This window comes from Rhodamnia argentea, chromosome 6, assembly GCF_020921035.1.
Source record: "Rhodamnia argentea isolate NSW1041297 chromosome 6, ASM2092103v1, whole genome shotgun sequence".
Classification (NCBI taxonomy): domain Eukaryota; kingdom Viridiplantae; phylum Streptophyta; class Magnoliopsida; order Myrtales; family Myrtaceae; genus Rhodamnia; species Rhodamnia argentea.
This window is the reverse complement of record NC_063155.1, coordinates 17,279,984-17,300,459: the sequence shown is the minus strand read 5'-3', so window position 1 is coordinate 17,300,459 and position 20,476 is coordinate 17,279,984. Positions and strand designations below refer to the sequence as shown.

The 20,476-nt window shown below is 39.0% G+C and overlaps 2 protein-coding genes across 5 annotated transcripts; one reads left to right on the top strand and one right to left on the bottom strand.

Annotated features, from left to right (window-relative positions):
* Window positions 1–26: 26 nt before the first annotated feature.
* LOC115751260 (lysine-specific demethylase JMJ25) lies at window positions 27–7,104 on the bottom strand. Of its 4 annotated transcripts, none has more exons than XM_048280425.1 (14): window positions 6,827–7,101; window positions 5,648–6,341; window positions 5,180–5,322; window positions 5,004–5,103; window positions 4,784–4,916; window positions 4,636–4,690; window positions 3,632–4,325; window positions 3,166–3,495; window positions 2,444–2,869; window positions 2,173–2,245; window positions 1,545–1,630; window positions 803–922; window positions 644–714; window positions 27–359 (listed from the first exon to the last, which is right to left on the bottom strand). In XM_048280425.1, exons 2-14 carry the CDS (start codon window positions 6,170–6,172, stop codon window positions 260–262), a joined length of 2,856 nt encoding a protein of 951 aa, XP_048136382.1. In that variant the 5' UTR covers window positions 6,173–6,341; window positions 6,827–7,101; the 3' UTR covers window positions 27–259. The 4 variants fall into 4 exon arrangements, with proteins under 4 accessions (XP_048136382.1, XP_030544917.1, XP_048136383.1 ...); XM_030689057.2 differs by having other exon boundaries at window positions 2,441–2,869; window positions 6,827–7,099; XM_048280426.1 differs by lacking the exons at window positions 27–359; window positions 644–714; window positions 803–922 and adding an exon at window positions 1,257–1,429 and having other exon boundaries at window positions 1,544–1,630; window positions 2,441–2,869; window positions 6,827–7,103.
* Window positions 7,105–10,299: 3,195 nt separating this feature from the next.
* Window positions 10,300–20,009, top strand: LOC115751261 (acyl-CoA-binding domain-containing protein 4). The gene is made up of 18 exons (XM_030689058.1): window positions 10,300–10,546; window positions 11,473–11,543; window positions 12,332–12,395; window positions 12,486–12,569; window positions 13,255–13,449; window positions 13,540–13,617; window positions 13,886–13,996; window positions 14,158–14,224; window positions 15,082–15,143; window positions 15,329–15,468; window positions 15,840–15,966; window positions 16,051–16,165; window positions 17,064–17,152; window positions 17,348–17,431; window positions 17,506–17,691; window positions 18,327–18,482; window positions 18,940–18,999; window positions 19,464–20,009. The coding sequence occupies exons 1-18, from the start codon at window positions 10,385–10,387 to the stop codon at window positions 19,650–19,652; spliced, it is 2,040 nt and encodes a 679-aa protein (XP_030544918.1). The 5' UTR covers window positions 10,300–10,384; the 3' UTR covers window positions 19,653–20,009.
* The last annotated feature ends 467 nt before the right edge of the window (window positions 20,010–20,476 follow it).

The following is a 20,476-nucleotide window of genomic DNA, read 5'->3' as shown; positions in this document are numbered from 1 at the left end:
GCTTACTTATATACTTAGTCTATCAGTAACACAAGGCGATCCCCGATGAAAACAAACTTCTGAACACAGATGGGTATACATCTAAATTGACGACATGTACGCCAATCAATGGAAAAGAAGCTTGTTTAGCATCTACAACAAGCTAATAATTCCTACCCCCAATAACATACATATGATACAATTTTAACAAAGCAAAAGTAGCTCCCCTTTAAATGCCAAAATACGACCATCTGTACAAACTACAAGTACTGTACAAGATTTAAGAACATGCAATCTGCTTTCGCTTAGTCATCTTCTCCAAGTTCGCAGACACCTCTGATGTAAGATTAGGATCCTCAAACCCAAGCTCTGCCCCGAATCTGACATGAGAGAATATGGGAATCATAAGAAATTTAGTCTTGACAGTGATACAAGTTGTATACAGCGGCTATTCCGGATGATAATGAAGTTTATGTAAGAATTCTTAAGGAAATTGTTGGAAAGTTTATGCCAATCACTTGAGAAATAGCATTACTAAGATTGGCCACTCGATCACAAAATTCGACTCAAAAGCAAAGCTCATGCCAAGGACTACAATCCAGCAGAAAGATCTGGATTTCTCTTTTCCAGGTCACACACAGTAAAAATGGATCAGTTTACTTACTTTGGATCAAGAACCAACTTTTGGACTTCTTTGATAGCTGAACTTGCCGCATATAACGATATTTTTCCTACCTGCATTAAGAATTCCATCACGTGTAAGATATGAGAGACAAGTGCACATGCAACATCATTATCTAGGTACAATTTTTGTTACACTGACCTCCAGAATCTGAAGTTTCGCTTCGTGATCATTTGGAAGACAGCGAATTTCTTCGGCTAGTCTGAGAGCTTCTCCCAAGCTTTCAGGAGACAAGAAATCAAGGCCTAGCTGTACATTAGACTGAAAGGTACAAAAAAGAATGGTTACAAATTGTTGCGAGTAAAGTCCAATGAGATGTTAGGACATGCAAACCACAACATAAATTCAAGAATGATCTGATCTTTTAATTAGTACTTTAGTTAATTATCTTCATGGTGGAAAGGTGAAAATGTATTTCATGTGATTCTTCCACGGACTGAAGACGATTCATAGAAAATACTATAACGGGGTTATCTCCAAATAAGATCCATAGATGACCAGTGAGCAGACAAACGTGCACACCAAATATTTTCATGATTGCAGAGACGGTGTTCAATGATAAGCAGAAGATCAATTGCCAACCCAAAACTAAACATGAAGCAAAATAAACACTCTAAGTCAATAATTAATTCCTCCATATGTCTTTTATGTAAGAGAAATCAAATAACAAATTATCATAGTCCCCTCGTCTTCTCAAAAGAGCCATATAGACGACATGGTTCTCCATGGATCAAAGGGCATTGCTGTGCTTGTTTTGATTGAAAAATCATTGCATTATAGAGTTCAAAAATTTATTGATACTGATTCACTAATGAAAAAATCCATCTCGTAAAGCTTGCAGGTGAGCTATAAAACTATAAATATGATCAGCAAAGAAACTTGCCTGGAGATTTCTCAACTGGAAAGGGCATCCAGCTGGGATAAATATGGCTTGTCCTAGGCACTGTACGAATGACCAAGGCTCCACTCCTGAGAAAGGTCGAAAAGGATTTTCTTTGACTTAAGATGTGCAACTCAGAGAACTCAGTAAGCATACAAACTTGACAATGATTTGAGCAATCATATTCAGGAGGCTGGTTCAAAAGTGAAGCTTCTTATCAGACTAAACCAGTCGTTGACTGTAGGGACCCATAGACAATAACCACATAGTATTACTCATTATCCAACATAGCAACACCCAAAAGTACTTCCAAAATTCCTTACCAAAAAAAAAAAAAAAAAGTACTTCCAAAAGCATTGCAGCATTTTTGTCAGGCCTGAAAAGTTGAATTTGCTGGTAAACTATACCAAATTCTAAAAGCACCACAATCCACCAAATCAACAAAATCCTCTCCCACAGTACCACTCATATGTTAACAGATTGGCTCAGGAACTGCATAGAGCAGAACAAAAAGTACTGCTAGCATCATTCATTTTCCTTTTCAAAATTTTATTGAACTGGATAAACAAATAAGTTCACTTCGTTTTAAACTTTTCGAGTGTGAAATGAAGGAGGACAGCCATGCCCGTACCGTACTCTTCCCTCAAATTTCTCATGTGTTCCATGTCGAGGAATATCACTTCATCAAAAAGAGGATAGGTCCCCTGAAACCAAACCAGTCGATTATATGCAGAACAGGTAGATGTAACAAACAACTGCGAATAAAAAATCTCGACAACAAAATAATGGATGAAAAAAGAATAAGAACGGAATTTGGCCCTTATGTCGACTTTTCATTTTTTATCTGTTTTTTGCCTTCTGACATTGAAGAAAAGGGAGTACTGAAGAGAGAAACTCACTATATCATCTAAACTCCCTGGCCTCCCCAACTCCTTCCAATGTTTCTGCAAATAGTTCATTAATTTGGGAACATCCTTCCTCTGAAATATGTCCCAATGAACGCCAGAAGGATTATCACCACAGCCACCTTCATCATCCCTCTTCAAGAATTCTAGATTAGCATTTTTCTCTTCCACCAAAGAGGGCATTTCCATCTCTTGATCCTCCATTCTCTCGTCGGCATTTGCAGCAAAATGGGCACCATGATCTTCTAGAATATCGTATCTCCCGGCATGTAGATCAGTTAAATGTCTTCCATCCGCACCTGAATCTGGATTCCCATGCATCTGTTTCGGGATAGATTGCCCAGTTGACCTCCAATTCTTCTCTAATTTTGTATTATCCCAACTCTTACACTTCATTTCACATGTATGTGCCAGCAAATATACCTGCGTTTACCTCAATAGTCAGGTAAAAGTTATTTTCAACTTTTTCAACTTATTCATCACAACATAACATGCAGAGGACTATTAAAAGAAACTTTAAACTTGCTAAACACAGCGTAAAGGTATACATTCCGATGTAGTAACCACTAACCACATCTCTGGGCCATATAGCAAGGTAACCTGGATCATGTTAACCATGAAAAAGAATCTCATTCGAACAAACTGTAAAGGCCCAAACCGACAATAAGGTTGTAGATATTCGATAATATAGCTCCCAGAGGCTATTAAGAGAAATTTACCAGGTCACGCATGTTGAAATGCAGGTTGGTCACTGAATCACCTTTACCAAGTTCCTCTTTAGTCCCATAAGAAATATAAATTTTAGGGCCCACATCATTTTGCAGGGAGTAATGAGGCACTTTCGCCGCCAGGTTAAGAATTCCCCACTTAGAATGAATATATTCAAGCAAAGGCAGTTTGCTGATAAATTCTGTTCTCTGGTACAATAAAAATTCTTCAGAAGCACCAGGAGAAGGCCAATCCTTCAATTTCAACATTTTTGGCAATCCATTCTCGTGAATATGCCCCTCCGAGTATCCCTTGATAAATTGATCAAGATCAATATCAATCTGTTGCATTGTGGGCACAACGATCAGTATAGATACTCATGACACTTCCACCAAGAGAATTTTCTGTTTCTATATCATTATCTGAAATATTTTAGTACATAAGAAAATGAAAGTAGTATCAACATCAAGAGCTTACCTCTGAACAGTTCAAGCAGTCTACAGCCCTCACTTTTTTGTTCTCATATTTCATTTTCTCATCAGCTATATCCTGGATCCCCCTCCAGATGAGAACAGGATCCCAGCTTGACATGCACGAATAATCCCAAACCTGCTTAACAAGGACAGGTTGACCGTTAAACCAGTGTTTTCTGAACTCACTGATCCCTTGTGCTCTAATATCATGAGACGTGGGGCAGTACAAGCTGTCCTGTCTACTCTCCTTTATAGGAATCGAAGCTTCCTGGCCAAAATTGGACTGGCTCGACCCTTCATTTTGCTGATCGGCAGAATCATTAACTTTGCAGCCACCGACCAATTCCTCCACATTTTTAACAAGCTTTGCAACCCAGTTCATCTTGAAAATGCGCGTTAGATTTAGAGAAGGATAACCACAGCCACCGTACTTCTTAGGGGGGCATGGAATACTATCATCACTGCCAGCTCTCCAATCAGGGAAATTATCTGTAAACTTTAATCTCAGTTCGGGTCCTTTTACATAACCTACAGATTCTTTGTCCTCAGTACTCCCACCAATCTTATTATCGGCTGATGTTTCTTGAACTCTGTCTCTGGAAGCTTCACGAAGATCGCGACAGCAATGAAGACACATATCAAACACGCAATTTGTGCAGTGTCTGTGGTAATCAACAATGGGAATCCTACATATATTGCTGCAGGGAAACACATCCAGTAAACCACCAGCAAAATCTTCAAAAATGAAGAATAAATTTGTTGCTATCACTGATCACTGCATGGATCGAACCAAAAATGACCTATTGAACATCAAAAGAATCTTGCCTTCGCACATAAGGAAATAAACAATGCCAAGTTCTATACAGAGGAAATACATTATGTAAATAGACAACCAGCAAAGCAAGGATGCAGAGGCCGGCATCTCAGAAAATGGTGAACAGTAGTCATGACAATCATGAATTTTATTTCTCAATCAAAGGATATAACTTACAAAGAGTAGTAAGTTACCAGCACATTTGCTCATCCGCACTCAATTTAACCCTGGGAAGATCTATATCAGGTCCTGCAGAATAGAAATGGAGTAATCTTTAAGGATAATACGTCATAAGAAAAACTATCTAAAGTGAAATGCCACTGAAACATCCACCTGTCTTACCCCGCAATCTTTTCTCCAATTCAATCTCCGAGCACTGTTCATAATGGATCTGACGAATTACAGGAAGCACAGCAGATAAAAGGCAGTAAAGATACTGCAACTTATCTAGGACAGGAATCTCCCGTATTCTCATCTGAAACTTAGAGACAAGTGAATATGATGGGAAAAAATTCAAAGAATAAAATCTAGACGAATCTCAGCAATCCTTAAAATAAAGTACCTTTATCAGATGCTCTCCACGCAGGCACACCTTGCAACTACAAGCACCACGACAGGCAGGACAAGCCTTCTGAAGATCTTCCAAGGAAATGTCCGTGTACCTACGATGTCAAGCCATCCAAATTAGAAAGCTGACGAAGCGGAATGATAGGTGCGCACATCAAACAGCAATCCTACCATTGGGAAATACAGCTGTCACAGTAACCCCGCCGATCACATTTAAGGCACCAAATAACTTTGTCTCTGGAATTCCTCCGGCAGTGATGGCAGATTTGTCCACCTGTATCTTCAGAGGAATCCGTGCTTCTGTCAGAGTACTCCTGACAGCAAAATATTACCTAAATATTAGGATACTAAAGGAGAAAGAGAGATAATAAACCTAAAGTAACCGCAATATCTCCCAAGCAACCCAGCTCTCAATCCAATTAAATAAGTTTGTCCATGCATGCTCAATGGACCGCAAGGTTTCAATCATTGAAGTTGACTCTCCAGTTATAATTACGCCACCAGAGAGCTGCACCCATACCTCTCCAGGTAGCCTTTCCCAATATTGTCTCAATCCACTGACAGTTTTCTACATCATGAATTACAAATGTGAACAACTACATAAATAACAATTACCACTATCTACCAACAAAGGCTCACCGTCATAGGACTAGTATCATAGCTCCTTTGTGACCTGTTCCTGGATGAATTCCCTGTCGGTGCCTGATAAGACCTCCAATTCTCTTCAAATTCTGTCAAATCTCTTTGCGAATTATCCACAGACCTTCTGAAATTGCGCGATGAGCTCCGTGGAGGAGTCGTTTCTGGTGAACGCCGAACCCGATTTTTAGGCACCTTATTCTTACTTTTCTTCCCCGAGATAGGAGGAGGATAATCTGCAGTTTTCATGTGTATCAACGGCATGTCAAACTCATCATTCTTGCTTTCCACGTATAAATCACTTTCAACTGTTGATTTCCTCTTGGCCTTCTTCATACTAGCTCTTAAAGCGGAATTAGCAGCCCTCTTCTTTGCCTGATAATAATGTTTTTCACACACTGTTTTGTCTGGCATGCACATTGCATTGCATCTCCATTGCTTCCCATCGGACCTCTTGCATCGCATATCATCAGGGATACCAATATTGTCCTCAGCATTGCCGGAGGCTAAACGTGGATGATCCATTAAACTTTCTCCAGGATGAAGTTCAACTCCAAATAAATATGCAAAAACCCACTGCTTAAGAGATCAATCCACAGGGCTGCCTAGCGCCTTTCACTCATCTCAGGAGGAGAGTGTCATGGACAAGCAGATCCCAGAATCAGAGGGAACGGAAGGGACACAATTCAGACATCTGAAAATGACATTAGGACAGGCAATCTTGAGATTAAAAACAGAAAGATACAACGCATATATTAAGAATATCTACCCTACAATGTTACTGTAACTAATTAACCAGGCGAAACCAGCACAAGATAACCAACCCAGAAAAGGCAAAACCAGCAATAATTCACGCAACAACTACTTCACAACGTGGTTCTCGGTCAGTCTACACTGCCCTAAACTACCGCGGAACACTAGAACCAGCATACATTGTTAGCTCACCTTCCCTTCATACGCGGGCAAGACGCACGAGTTCGATTGGAAACTATACTCGGAGCCAAAGAGAGCAAAACAAATCCCAGATTCCGTCACTACTCAAGCCTCCAAATCCTCAATTCGCCACATTCTAAAGATCACGAGCGCAAGAGGGGGGGCACAATCGTCGACCAGAGCAGATCAAACCCAGCAAAACTCTCGCCAAATTACGGCGACAGCGAAGGGGGCGGAGGAACGCACCTCAGTCTAGGGTTTCCAACGGACCGTAGCGGCAATGCTCGACGACCTATGCTGCGCGAGACAAGCTCGAACCGCGCGAAGCACGAGTATTGTCACGGCTACTTCGATTGATTGAACTTCGATTGGCCAGTGACGGACGGTACTCGAGACTCGAGAGAGAGAGAGAGAGAGAGACAGTCGTCTTCTTCGCTGAGCTCGCAGCTCTCGTGCCTTCGGCTCTGCAAAAACTACCTCCAGGTGTGTATTTTTTTATTTCTTTTTTTTTATAATTATTTAGCGTTCTTATTTTCCTGGGTTTGTTGGTTCTGTATCGTTCGCAGCCAGACGCCGTCACTGTGGAAGTTGAGTTGACCAGAAACTCCGGCCGCTGCGGCTGTGACCCTACGACTCTCCCTCCGCCGAAACACCGGCGAACGGCGGAGGAAATTGATTGAATAATTTTAATGATTTTTTCCCAGGAAAGTAAGTAACAGTCACTTCTTTTCTTTTCTATTTTTGTTTTACTTTCCACAAAATTTTGATATATAAATAATAATAAAAAGAAACGTTTTAAGTTTTGGGTAATATATATTTCATTCGACTTTCAGATATCTTGTATTAAACAAGATTTAATTCATGGGACTCTTTAATGAATATCCATCCCGATTTTCTTCATTAATCGCGGTATCAAGATTAGGCCATTTGCGAAGAGGATTTTCTGCTTCGATCCATGCTACTGGGATCGCCGGTGCCTTAACAAATTTTCATAGTGATATATGTAATTCGTAATTTCAACACTACTTAATCATAAATTCATCGCATTTTCTCGTAATAAATCTCATTTATCGTATCAAAGGCGCATCTAAACCTCTGACTACTGAATGCTCCAAATCACCTCCACTCAACCAAGATCTACCAACGACTAACTTCTAGGACATGAATCTTATGTTCATTGATAAAAGAAAACATCGTCTAATTTTGCATCACTGTAGAAGGGAGTTGAGAATTTTGATGGACAAAGCTATGACAAACAAAGAGAGACGTATTCGGCCATAATTCGGAGTGACAAAGCGAGATACCTTGGATGCCGGAAACGACGGAGCCGACAGAGGCGAGATAGAAAAAGCAAACCGGCGCTTATCACCAGAGGAAGGGGGAAGGAACCTAAGGAGATTGGCCTTGCGACCGTCACCCTCTCTGCTCCGCTATCTAGAAGAGAAGCGCTAGTCGGGCAAAGGAGGAGAGAGGCGGAGAGAGAGAGGAGCACGAAAATGGAGAGGGCATATGAGGGACGAGAACGAAAAAGCCCTAAGGTGCGTGAGAAAAGATAGGGAAAAAAAGATTTCTTTTTCTCAAAAAGGGGGAATGAATTCGTCTTCCCAAAAAGGAAAAATCGTTTTTCTACGTTTCGTTGATTGAAAACGTTTTCTTTGGTAGCTCGATTTTTCGCCTCCCAAACACGGAAAAATTTTGGAACATGTTGTTTTGGAAAACATTTTAATGGAAATAGATAGGGCCCTAGTCTTGTGGATTAATGATTTGAAGCTGAACCATTATTGGAAAAACCTATGAGGTAGACAATGAGCCCTAAAATTCACGCATGCCCATACTGTGTACACATTGCATTTAAAAAACTGAGCATGTTTACTTCGCAAAAAATAAAATATTAAAAATATTTTTTTTATAATGATCGCTTATAATAATCAGTTAACAAGAAATATTTTCATTTTCGTCGCCAAGTTATGTCTAAATATTTTCGTGAGCGATGAATATATTTTTCGTTCATTCATAGCGATATAAGTCATCCTTTTTTGGGAAATATTTTTTCAAATTATTCATTTTATACAAAACAAACGCAAGTCTAAGGATTTGATTTTTTGTTTACCCAATTTGAGAATTGTTACACATGTACATTCATCAAAGTTTTGCTAGTTGTTCCTTTTAACTTGTAAAATTGTGATGGGATGATATTGCCAAAAAAAAAAAAAAAGAAAGGCCTAATGTATAATCATTTTAAAAATATCACGAGCCAACTAAGCAAAATTTCATTGGAGGATATTGCCAAAAAGGCCTCATAATTAATCATTTTTACAAGTGAGGGGTTTCATATTAATTTCCAAAGTGTTATTAATACGGACGGGTGTTACTCAACAAAGAAATAACACAAAATATAAAAGATTAAAAGAGAAAAAGACTTGGAAAACCCTCGGAGCCTAGTCCGGAAAATATAAGAAGAAAGGAGCATAATCCAAACTACCCCTTTAAGCAAATCGAGTTAGGTCAAGACTTAGCATCGAGTTACGCTTTGAGAAGCCCGACTGTCGAGTTTTAGAACTGGTGAAGAGAACGATATTGAGACCGCTTCAATTGCTTTCGAATTATACAATTTAGGGATGATCGGAGATTTTGGTTACTCAAACATATCAGCGAGGCGATCAAAATACCTGGATCATTAAAAGAAAAATAGAAACTAGTTCAACTCGATGTTCTTGTTGGATCGTCTCCCACTCAAATTGAAATTCGTGCCCTTTTGTATCATACATGTAGCACCATCCAATATTGATAAATGACGTAATTTATATATGTTTACGGACACTAGTTGTATTACAAATTTATTATAAGATACATATTACATTATTTATGCATATTCATTTTTATTATAAAAAAAAAAAGGGAAAAAGGGCGTGGTTTCTTGATCGTGTGGGCTTGAGTCACTCGCAAGCTTTACTGAGTTGCTCCGTCCGGGTACTCGAAAAGTCAACTCATCGCACGTGTGGCCAAGTTTGACCAAAAAAGTGCAACTCGCCACGACGCTAATAGCTTTAACTCGTAAAAAACCAAGACTTGCTTCTATATATAGGTCACACTTTTGATTTTATTTTGTCATTGTAAATAAAACTATACAAAAAATTAAAGTTAATTCATCACAAATCGAAAATCCAAACGTCTTTTCCTTTCCTCCGAGGAGCAAGGAGAAAATGCAAAAATCATTTTCGCTTAGACTACTTTGATATTATTTATGAATTCAGTTTACGTTTCAAAAATATATATTTTTTACATGTCGTAATACATAAACTATGGATGAAATTATGTTATAATATTCGTCCTCCCCGCTTTAACTTATACAATTTTGGAATTCCGTTGAAAACAAATGTCAAATAGATTGAAAATCACCTCCTCGATGCGTGATTTTCTTATAATTTTATCGAGTTAAACAAAAATAAATTTCGACAATAATTGTCGAATCAAGTATCATTTCGTCGAGAAACGGTGATGTTAAGATAAAATCTGGTCAATTTATTCTGCTCGAGTTATTGGCGCATAGTCCACGTGTCGAGATAACCTCGTACCACTTTCATCATCCTAGTCGGGACTAAAACTTTTTTTACTTTTTTGTTTTTTTTTTAACTCTTTTATGTATTGTTCCCCATAATGAAAAGTACAAATAAATAAATAAACGCCCTTCATTTTCTAATTACACCCGGTTCCGCGGAGAGGGCTTCAGAAGCTTCAAATCTCTCTCTTCGAACCCCGTCGATAAGCTTCGATCCGAGCGAGCGACAGAGAGAGGCGCGCTCCATGGCAATGGCTCGAGCGAGCTCGGGGCTCGCGTACCCCGAGCGCTTCTACGCCGCCGCTTCCTACGCTGGCTTCGATGGATCTCCCCACGCTTCCTCCAAGGGCGTCACCTCCAAGTTCTCCAACGACTCCGCCTTGCTCCTCTACGCCTTGTACCAACAGGTGCCTTGATAATGTTGTTGCATTTTGGGGGGTGGATCCGATGCGTTTGGTGCGGATTTCGATGATTTGGCTCTGCCGATGCGTTGAACTTGTATGGTTATGGATTCGTGTGCTGGGAATTTCCGGTTTCGTGTCTTGTCTTGATTGTAGTTCCCGGATCCAATGTCATATAGGCGAGTGTCGTGTTTTAGCTTGTGGATTTTCCGTTGGAATTGAGATCGTGCTGCGGCTTCGCCAGTTGATTTGGGATAACTTTGTTGGCGATACGAGAAATTCGATTTGGAATGATTTGATTCTTGCATGATTCAGTGTTCAAGTTCGTCTTTGTGAATCTGTTTAGCAAATTGTTAACTAACTAATGCAGCGCTTCATTCAATTTTTGGTTCTATTATAGATTGTATGGTATGTTGCGATGTGTTCTCGATCATTTGATTGGAACTTCTAAGCTTACACTAATTCAAAAGCCTTTGATCCATCTGTTATAATCGTACAACAGCCTCACTGGGAAGAGAACTGTAGCCAGGTGGGCTGATAGGTTTGTGCTTGATTGTGCTTCGCTTGTGGTGAGGCATATGCCGTTAAGATCGATCTGTCCTGAAATCAAGATAAAAATAGTTAGGATTCACCTGATATTGGCAGTACATAGGCTTCGATTGGAAATAATTGGTCTTTATATTTCCTTCATTTATACAAGTTTGGAATTTGGAAAGAGGAAGTGCCTTGTAGTTGTTGTCAAGCCTCTGGTACCTCGGGTGAGCTGAGCAGGAAATTGTTACAGTCTCTGTAATTTGTTTCATTTACCACAAGTTTGTACTATCTTGTATATTCTAGATTTTTTTTTTTTAAACTGCCAGTACATCCTGATAATACTTTGCCCAGAATTAACTTGTCAAGGTGACACCTCATTGATTATGCATCTGATACAGGCAACCATTGGACCTTGTACTGTACCGAAACCCAGAGGGTGGAGCCCTGTCGAGCAAAGTAAATGGACTAGGTTTGTATATGCTGCAACCCCAGCACCTCTATTTCTCTTAGACACATGTACAAGCATGGTCGCTCCCCTCGTTCCATATGATTATTTCTGTAAGGGAAAGAGCTGTAACGTGTGTGAATGCAAACTCAATTGATGCACTTTTTTGTTTTTTTCCCAGATTTATGACTTTAACTTAAATTGGACTTATTGTTGACATTATGCTCATTATATGAGATACTATTTCCTCTCAATTTGATGAGTTGAATCAAGCAGTGGTTAATTCATGTCTTGAGAGTGATATTTGTGGTTGAGTTGGAAATAGTGTTCATGTAGTAAAAGATAGTACCAGAAAGTTCTTCTATTTACTTTTGCTTTGGTTTATAATGCATATGTGCTGGAAAGCTTCTCGAACTTGAAAGCTCTCAGCTGTAACTGAAATTAATTGATTTGGATCTGAACTATTGAAACTCAAAACTAGTGAATCAACTTCAAGTAGCTCAGGAATGCTCAATTTTCCATATTTATGTGCATTCATGTTATTCATTTTCCTGTGTTTCAGAAAGGAAACAACTTCACATGCTTTTCTTATCTTATCACGTGTACTGTAAGATTTCATATATGACTCGTGGTGTTACTCAGACACAATGTTTGTTCTATATGATTTGAACGGAATTTCACTTTCAATTTTGTGCGGAAGGATATGGACAAGACTGCTTGTATTAATTGATAGCTCTATTGTATAAGTGATTGCAGAGTGTAGACTTATTCAGTAAACTATGGTTTCTGATGAGTGCAATATGTTTATGCAGTTGGAATGGCCTAGGAAACATGGCATCTACAGAGGCAATGCGACTATTTGTGAAAATATTGGAGGTTAGTAATTAATTGTTGTCTTTAATGTCGAACGAGTAAGGTGTTTTTTAGACTTGATAGCCCACGTTTGTTGATTTGCTGTTATTACAGGAGGAAGATCCTGGCTGGTACTCGAGAGCATCTAATTATGTTTCTGAACCTGTTTCAGAACCTGTTGTTAATGTGGAAACAAATGTCAGTATACCCTTTCTTTTCTGAATTTTGCATTATAATATCCCTACATAACGGTCCTTCCATGATCCATAAGCTTCTCACTTACATGTTGCATAATGTGGACTAGCAAAATTGAATGAGCTTTTTCTTTAAAACCAAAAGAATAGGCTGGTTTTTCGAGCATGGAGACAGTTGTTAGTGATGTAGAACTCACAAGAATAGTATCCCATATAGCTCATGTTTCTACCATCTTTTAACAGAAGTATCATTTATGGGATTTAGACAGCCAGATAGTTTGGCATTTGGAAGTCTATGCAGCTAGATCAATGTGATGTTGCACTAGAAAGGCCATTGTACTGCCACCACGATGCCTTCTCTTTTACAACTTTCAGCAGAGTATCTGAGGGATATCTTTGACGCTTCAGCATGACCACTTTCTCCTCCACTTACATCACAATGGACTCTTTTTTATGTCATTGCCAACATTTGACTCTACATCAGTTGACCACCTCATATGGCCTGATCCTATCAGCAATCAAATTTACAATCTCCAGTCAAGATAGTAGGGTCAGATCCCCCATGCTTATGTATTCACCTTTCACTCGGACAATGTTTACTTGGCATATGGTAGCTTTTTTAAGTTGTTGCTTTCAAACCAATGACTCTGCATTTGCCCGTGATTTGTTTTGTTGTGTATACCTTACAGCATACTGAAAAAGTTGACCCGGTGGTCGAGAATGGTGTCTATACTACTGAGACAAAAGTTACGTCCACTGAAAATGGAATTCTGAGTGAAACTCAGGAGAAAGATGTGGTTTCTGATGGTCTAGGACCAGTTGCTGTCTACGATCAATGGATTGTACCTCCGACATCAGGTCAACGTCCAAAAGCACGCTATGAGGTGTAAACATCTCTCTCTCTCTCTGTGAGACATGGTGATCTCTTCTGGACAAATAAATTATACTGAACCTGATGGTTATGCCATCTGCAGCATGGAGCAGCAATCATTCAAGACAAGATGTACGTATATGGTGGAAACCACAATGGACGATACCTAAATGATCTTCATGTAAGCAAATTATGCACTCATGAATAGATTCTTCCTGTTTGTTTACTGGTAATCTTAATAGTCAATGGATTGGACTAGCAGTGTCCAGTGATTACTAACAATACATGCTTTGCCCATTCAAGCTTCTCACAGTGAACATCCAGAATTTTTCAGTATTGCTGAGTCCTTTTATCTTATCAAGCTAACCCGGTGGTGTGGATGTAAAACCCTGGATGTGTACATCCACAGCTTCCCTTACAGCCTGTTTCCTATGACCCAATGAATGCAGGTTCTGGATTTGAGGGGCTGGGCTTGGTCAAGAGTAGAGGCAGGGTTTGAGGTTGATTCAGCGGAGTCACAACCATCTAGACCTTTAGCTCCATGTGCTGGTCATTCACTGGTGGGTGAATAGCAATATCCACTCCCTAATGGAGAATATTAAGAAAATTTTGAAGTCCTTAAATGTCTTGGACCAACTCTTTTCTGAATCTGGGCAGACTAATATTTGTGGCCCTTGTAGATTCCTTTTTGATAATGACTTTTTGTTCCTTGTCCTTGTAGATACCTTGGGAAAATAAGCTTATTTCAGTTGCTGGACACACAAAAGATCCTTCTGAGACCATACAAGGTACACGCATCTAGATTTATTCACTAATAAAATTGTAAAAGAAATTCTAAAGAGTGAGAGAAGAATGAAATTATTGAAATTCTGACAAACAGGAACTTGTCGTGATTTCCAGACTGCCACTATCACTCTCATATGAATCTTGAATGAAACATTGTACCCATTAAAGTCTAGATTTGTATGTATCTTTTTTTGTGGTTATAAAGGATAGTACCACCTAGCACTACTTTGATATATAATTACTGGCCAAAAGACCCTATGAGATATATTTACATCCATATACAGTTGCCTTCAAGTATCTAATTTAATTCATCTTGGTAAATTGGTTAGCAGTTGCCTTCAACATTGCGTGATTTGGAAGACAAAATTGGGCTTTGTGGTACTCTAGCAATTTGGATCCCCATAATGAGTGTTCCCAATGTTCCATTATAGAAACACGACTCATACTCAATATTTCTTACTTTATTAGATGATGTCTCAAGGCATCTTAAAGAAAAATTTCTAATTGAGCATGGAATATGACCCGTTTAACCTAAGCATCTGCCATATTAAAGACCATATTGTGGAGAATATAACCATATAGACATATCTTGTTCCGACTCTATATATTCCATAGAGGCCGTCCCTACCTTATCATGCTGGGACTAGTAATATACGTAGTTTCATTTGCCTTCCACATATCGGATTGATCCACACCCAGGGTAAACTGGATATTGCCTTCTGCCCTGCATTTTGTTTTTTCTGTTAATGACCATTGGGATGATCAGTGCATGGTGATGTTTACCTTTTTGTCTTGCAGTTAGCTTTTCTTAGTTCTTACTCTCTTTTCTTAATAAAATTACCTGCTCTCTGGTTGACAGTGAGAGCATTTGATCTACAAACTAGTACTTGGTCATTCTTGAAGACTTATGGGAAACCACCGGTATGAATATCCTCTTTTTCATCATTCTTATCTCATGCACAAAAGCATTATGCAACAAGTTATGCTTATGTCTCCTCTAGTGTCGAGTGACAATTTGAAGGTTACTTCTATGTCTATTTGTTATGTTTCACGCCTTTCTGTTCCTATTGCTGGTGTTGTCTCACATCCGAAACAATTGTTTCCAGGTGTCCCGGGGAGGTCAATCGGTAACTCTGGTTGGTACTAGCTTAGTGATATTTGGCGGGCAAGATGCAAAAAGATCTTTATTGAATGATCTTCATATACTTGACCTTGAAACAATGACGTGGGATGAATTTGATGCCGTGTAAGTTGATTTTTTTTATTCAGCTGATTTGATGAGAAACCTTACTCTCGTGTCTGTCTGTGGGAGCGATGAGATTTATCTATCATACCTCGACAGACATATGACGTAATTTTCCCGCCACTCCTACTGGGCCTCTTTGCATATGTTGCTTATATTCTGAAGGTCATGTAAAAGGACACAGTGATTCTCTTCATGAACCAGCTTTGCATACAATTGTACAAATTTACTTGCAAACAGTTCTTTTTTCCTGACTGGACTAGTGTAGTCATATTGTTAATTGAAATATTGAAACTTCATGATATTCATGTAGCATTAGCTTTGAAAGCAGCTTTTAAGTTCACATAGATTTTGACTGAAAATGTTGGCCACAGGGGTGTTCCTCCTTCTCCAAGGTCTGATCATGCTGCTGCGGTACATGCAGAGCGTTATCTCCTCATTTTTGGTGGGGGTTCACACGCTACTTGTTTTAATGATCTACATGTCCTTGATTTGCAAACTGTAAGATTACTTCTTTCAGTCTAAACGCCATCTGGCTTCACGTTAGAATATATCTTCTAATGTTAAGCGTTGGGGTTTTACTAGATGGAATGGTCAAGACCCACACAGCAAGGTGATATACCTACTGCAAGGGCTGGACATGCAGGTGTAACTATTGGAGAGAATTGGTTTATAGTTGGTGGTGGTGACAATAAGAGTGGTAAGAATCTGCAACACTTATGTTGATTATGAAACTTCTGGTACTGATGTTTCAAGTAAACTAGTGACACAGATTTCCTTTTTTTCACGAGTTGGAAGATAAAGAGAATAGGCACGATGATTGCGTTTGAGATTAGGACTTTTCAGTTCAAGGTTAGGAAAATCCAGAAAATGCTCTTCCATGTTTGACAATGTTTGGATGAAGAGATTTAGGTCACCAATCATATCGTACAACAATTTCACTGAAGATACGCTGATGCTTTAGGTCAGAGTGCATATGGATTGTTACACGGAGGCCTTTAGGTGACACAAGAACCGTTCATTTTTGTGCAGCAAGATTGATGACAGACCCTGCATGAAGTAACTCGTTTGCTGCAAAAAATAGTAGATTAACGAACTTCTAGTCTAAGGACTTGAGTACTACTTCCTTTTACCAAATTTGTTGCGTTAGAAATTATATTTGCTTGTTTGAGAGCATGACATGAAGAAAGAAAAAGGTTGGCCGAAACTTACTGGGAAAAAGTAGTAAAACAAGATTTAATGAAGTGGGAAATAGATTGGCGTACGATTTGTCTTAGGATGGAGTGGAGGAAAGCTATTAGCATTGTGGAGGGCAGAATTCATATGTTCCAGACTGTCCTTTTTAGTCCATTTTTCCCTATATATATTTTTATTTTTATATATTTCTTTTTTATATAATTATTTCTTTTCTCTCAATCTGTCTTGCTTTTATTTTATTTATTTTGGGGTTCATTGACCGCCGACCCCAACTAGTTTGGGATAAAGATGATGTTGACATTGACGTTGATGTTTGAGAGCATTCCCAATGCGCATATTATTTGAGTTTGTATGCTTCATTCTTGTCTGGATTTTTACCTCTTTCTTAAAACTTCTTGCAGGGGTATCAGAAACTGTTGTCCTGAACATGTCTACATTAGTTTGGTCTGTTGTGACCACGGTCGAAGGGCGCATTCCAGTTGCTAGTGAGGTACTTTCCACTCTACTGACATTTTTTCCTCATGTGTGATCATATGTTTGCTTACTGAAGACCACAAGTGTACATTTTCCTTCTGGAATTCTCGGGTATACATACTTTTAAGATTTTTAGCACTTATTTCGCAAAAAAAAAAAAAAGGTTTTAGCACTTCACTCATGAAATCGCCATCTGGCTCTTTGACGGCAGGGTTTGAGTTTGGTTGTAAGCTCCTATAATGGTGAAGATGTCATCGTATCTTTTGGAGGATATAATGGCCGTTATAACAATGAGGTTCGTTATGTTTTGTGTTTTAAGTGGTTGACGTGGATTTCCCCGCTTTCATTCTAATGCGATAAGTTTTTCAGGTTAATGTTCTTAAACCAAGCCACAAATCAACATTACCAGCGAAAGCAATCGAAAGTCTTGTGCCTGACAGTGTTTCTGCGGTGCACAATGCAACAAATCCTACCAGAGACTTGGAGTCAGAGGTTGAAGCAGTCCAAGATGGAAGAAAAGAAGTAGTTGGGGACAATATTGAGAAAGACCCCAGGGTAATTGGCGTTGACTATCTCTTTTATATGAAATTTCATCTTTATATTGCCTCTGTTGTAGTATTACATAGGCTAGCAGGAATAAATTGTGAACCAAGTGTGAGACACCGTATCATACCAATCTGTCTATTTTTCTTATGTATGGGTGTTGTCAATCTTATTGATTCAAATGCTTCATAAGCTTTTATACAGGTAGGAAATCCTTGTTTTGCGAAGTGACTCAAAACATTTGCTTTCTAAGGCATAAGAGGTTGACTGCATTCTGATGCAGTCAGATGTCCTATATGTGCATTGTCTCCAAGTTTGTAAAGTTGTTTAAGTTATTGGTTGTGCACTTTTGTCTGTTGTTGACATATGGAAAAATTGGAGAAGGTGTGGAGATGGATGCTGGATCCTACTTGATCTGTATTCTTGACAAATTCTTATATGTTTATGTCATCTCTTTTATTTGAAATAATTCTGCATTGAGAATGTGTATCTTAAAAATGTAGAGGTCCACTACCATCAGATCCATTGAGAAGTCCTGCCATGTGCACTATTTTTCCCTTGGATTTTCAAGTTTTTCGTGCTTGTTTCTTGAGCAATGTATTCTGTGCTTTGTATTTCTTCACGTTACTCATTTATATTTTGGACAGAAATCAAGAAATGAGGGAACTGCAGAACATCTATTAGCAACCCTCAAGGCAGAGAAAGAAGAATTAGAATCATCACTCAACAAGGAGAAGTTGTTGTCTCTTCAATTAAAGCAAGAAATCTCAGAAGCCGAGACTCGCAACACTGATCTGAACAAGGTATAACTTGTTTTTGTATCTCTTGACTGTAATCTTTGATGGACAACTTCGTAAAAAATAATCCCTTTGTTGGAGCACTTTGTTTAACTTATAACGAAAATAGGACCACTGTTGTTTCCGGGAAACATTAGCGTCGTAGGAATTTGTTGGGGCTAAAAGCGCAGAATCTTTTGTCCACCATGTATTGTTGGACTAGGCCATTGAACAAAGGCCATTCATTGTGTTTTTAACCTACAAATCTTAGTATAGGAATGTTTTGTGTGGATAGCATAACAAGTAAATTCTTCACTTAAATGGACTCAAAGTCTCAATGGGCATGGCAGAGATATCACAGGCTCTGTTTTACCAACTTGAACATCTACCAGGGCCAAATCAGTCCTCATGTTCATTTTTAATATCCCCTCTGCCTTGAAAATAGAAGTGCTAGAAAGCTTAACATGTTTAATTGCACATGCAGGAGCTTCAGTCCGTGCGGGGTCAACTTGCTGCGGAGCAGTCAAGGTGTTTCAAACTTGAGGTACTTGCTGGTTCTTAGAAACTCCCACTTACTTCGTTTTGCGCTTGGAATAGTTCTTCTTTGCTTTAGAAGTAATAGCAAAGTTCTAAGAAATTTAATTCCTCCCGGACATTTTTCATGATCTCTGGATGCAGTTCGCACCTTGCCTTGTTCATTGCTATGGTTCCCAAGAAATCCCCGACTTGTGTTAACTATGCTCCTCTATAAATACATGTCGACCCCGAATGCAGAACAGGCATTGCAGGACGGGGCGTGGAATAGAATTTGCTTTTTGGCCCAAAACCTGGGGAGATCTTATTTGTATTATCACCTTGTAGACTAAACTCCATATTGACACTGACCCTGGAAGTTGAGCCGATCAGAGTCATGGACTGCTGAATGTGAAATAGGCTTTTGATTAACAGTCAAAATTTATAAGGCTACTCTCTTTTTCACTTATGTAATGCCTCTATATGTTGTGGCAGGTCGATGTGGCAGAATTAAGGCAAAAGCTGCAAATGATGGAGACATTGCAAAAGGAGCTTGAACTCCTCCAGCGACAAAAGGCCGCTTCTGAACAAGCTGCGCTAATGGCAAAGCAGAGGCAGAACTCCGGCGGAGTGTGGACTTGGATCACCGGAACACCTCCAAGCCCAAAAGTTGATGATGTCTAAAATTTTCAAAGTCTGCCACAACATCGACGGGTTTTACCAAAGATTTTTTCTTTTCTTTTTCGCCCATTTAACCCCGTTCTTTATATGAAGAGAATAAAAAGGTGATCCCTAAGATTTTTGCATGAATCTGTTGTAGATTTAGTTCTTTGGCTAATTTGGCTTGAGTCAGGGCTATGTAATGTGAAGAGAGAGAAAGAAGTATAGGTTGTCATTGCCTCATTAGCAATTGAGTAAATTACGTGAGAATTGTTATAGCTATCCGGCATCTATAGTGTCAATTACTTTTCTTTTCTTTTTTAACATTCATATTTGTGACTTCCCTATAATATAAATTTGGACTGCCCTTTTTCTTTGGCATTGAATTGTTGTTGTTCTGAAAAAAATAAAATCGTTGTTTAATTGAGATTTATATTTCTCGTATCGACCATCTGATTATTGCTGAATGCTAATCAAGCTCCCTCCAAGGACGGATCAAAATTGCCATACAAGGTAAAACTCATCATAGATGTGCACGGTGCTTTACAGTATTTGAACCAAAGTGACACTGCCTTCGGAAGAAGTTGTCGATTCGAAGTTCTTAGTTTAGAATTTCGGAAGAAGTTATCGATTCGAAGTTCTTAGTTTAGAATTTGAGATGTGGCTTAAAAAAGAGTAGTAATTGGTCATGCAAGCCTAACCTAAATCCCATGTAATCATCGAATTGATTGGAGAACATGTCAGCTTTGCAATTGAAATGGCGGCATGGCATCAATCTTCATTTGGAATTTGGGATAAAGGGGGCTTCCAATATCCATCTAATGCTCCGAAAAAGCAACAAAGTCTTT

Bases quoted from the DNA above. Each gene is read 5' to 3' on its own strand.
- LOC115751260 (XM_030689057.2), bottom strand. From the start codon at position 6,172: ATGGATCATCCACGTTTAGCCTCCGGCAATGCTGAGGACAATATTGGT. The intron at 5,104-5,179 runs GTAGGATTGCTG...TTGACATCGTAG, and splicing joins GACAGCTGTATTTCCCAATG to GTACACGGACATTTCCTTGG. The intron at 923-1,544 runs GCAAGTTTCTTT...TGTACCTTTCAG, and splicing joins TCCAGTTGAGAAATCTCCAG to TCTAATGTACAGCTAGGCCT.
- LOC115751261 (XM_030689058.1), top strand. From the start codon at position 10,385: ATGGCAATGGCTCGAGCGAGCTCGGGGCTCGCGTACCCCGAGCGCTTC. The intron at 11,544-12,331 runs GTTTGTATATGC...ATGTTTATGCAG, and splicing joins GAGCAAAGTAAATGGACTAG to TTGGAATGGCCTAGGAAACA. The intron at 17,432-17,505 runs GTTCGTTATGTT...TAAGTTTTTCAG, and splicing joins ATGGCCGTTATAACAATGAG to GTTAATGTTCTTAAACCAAG.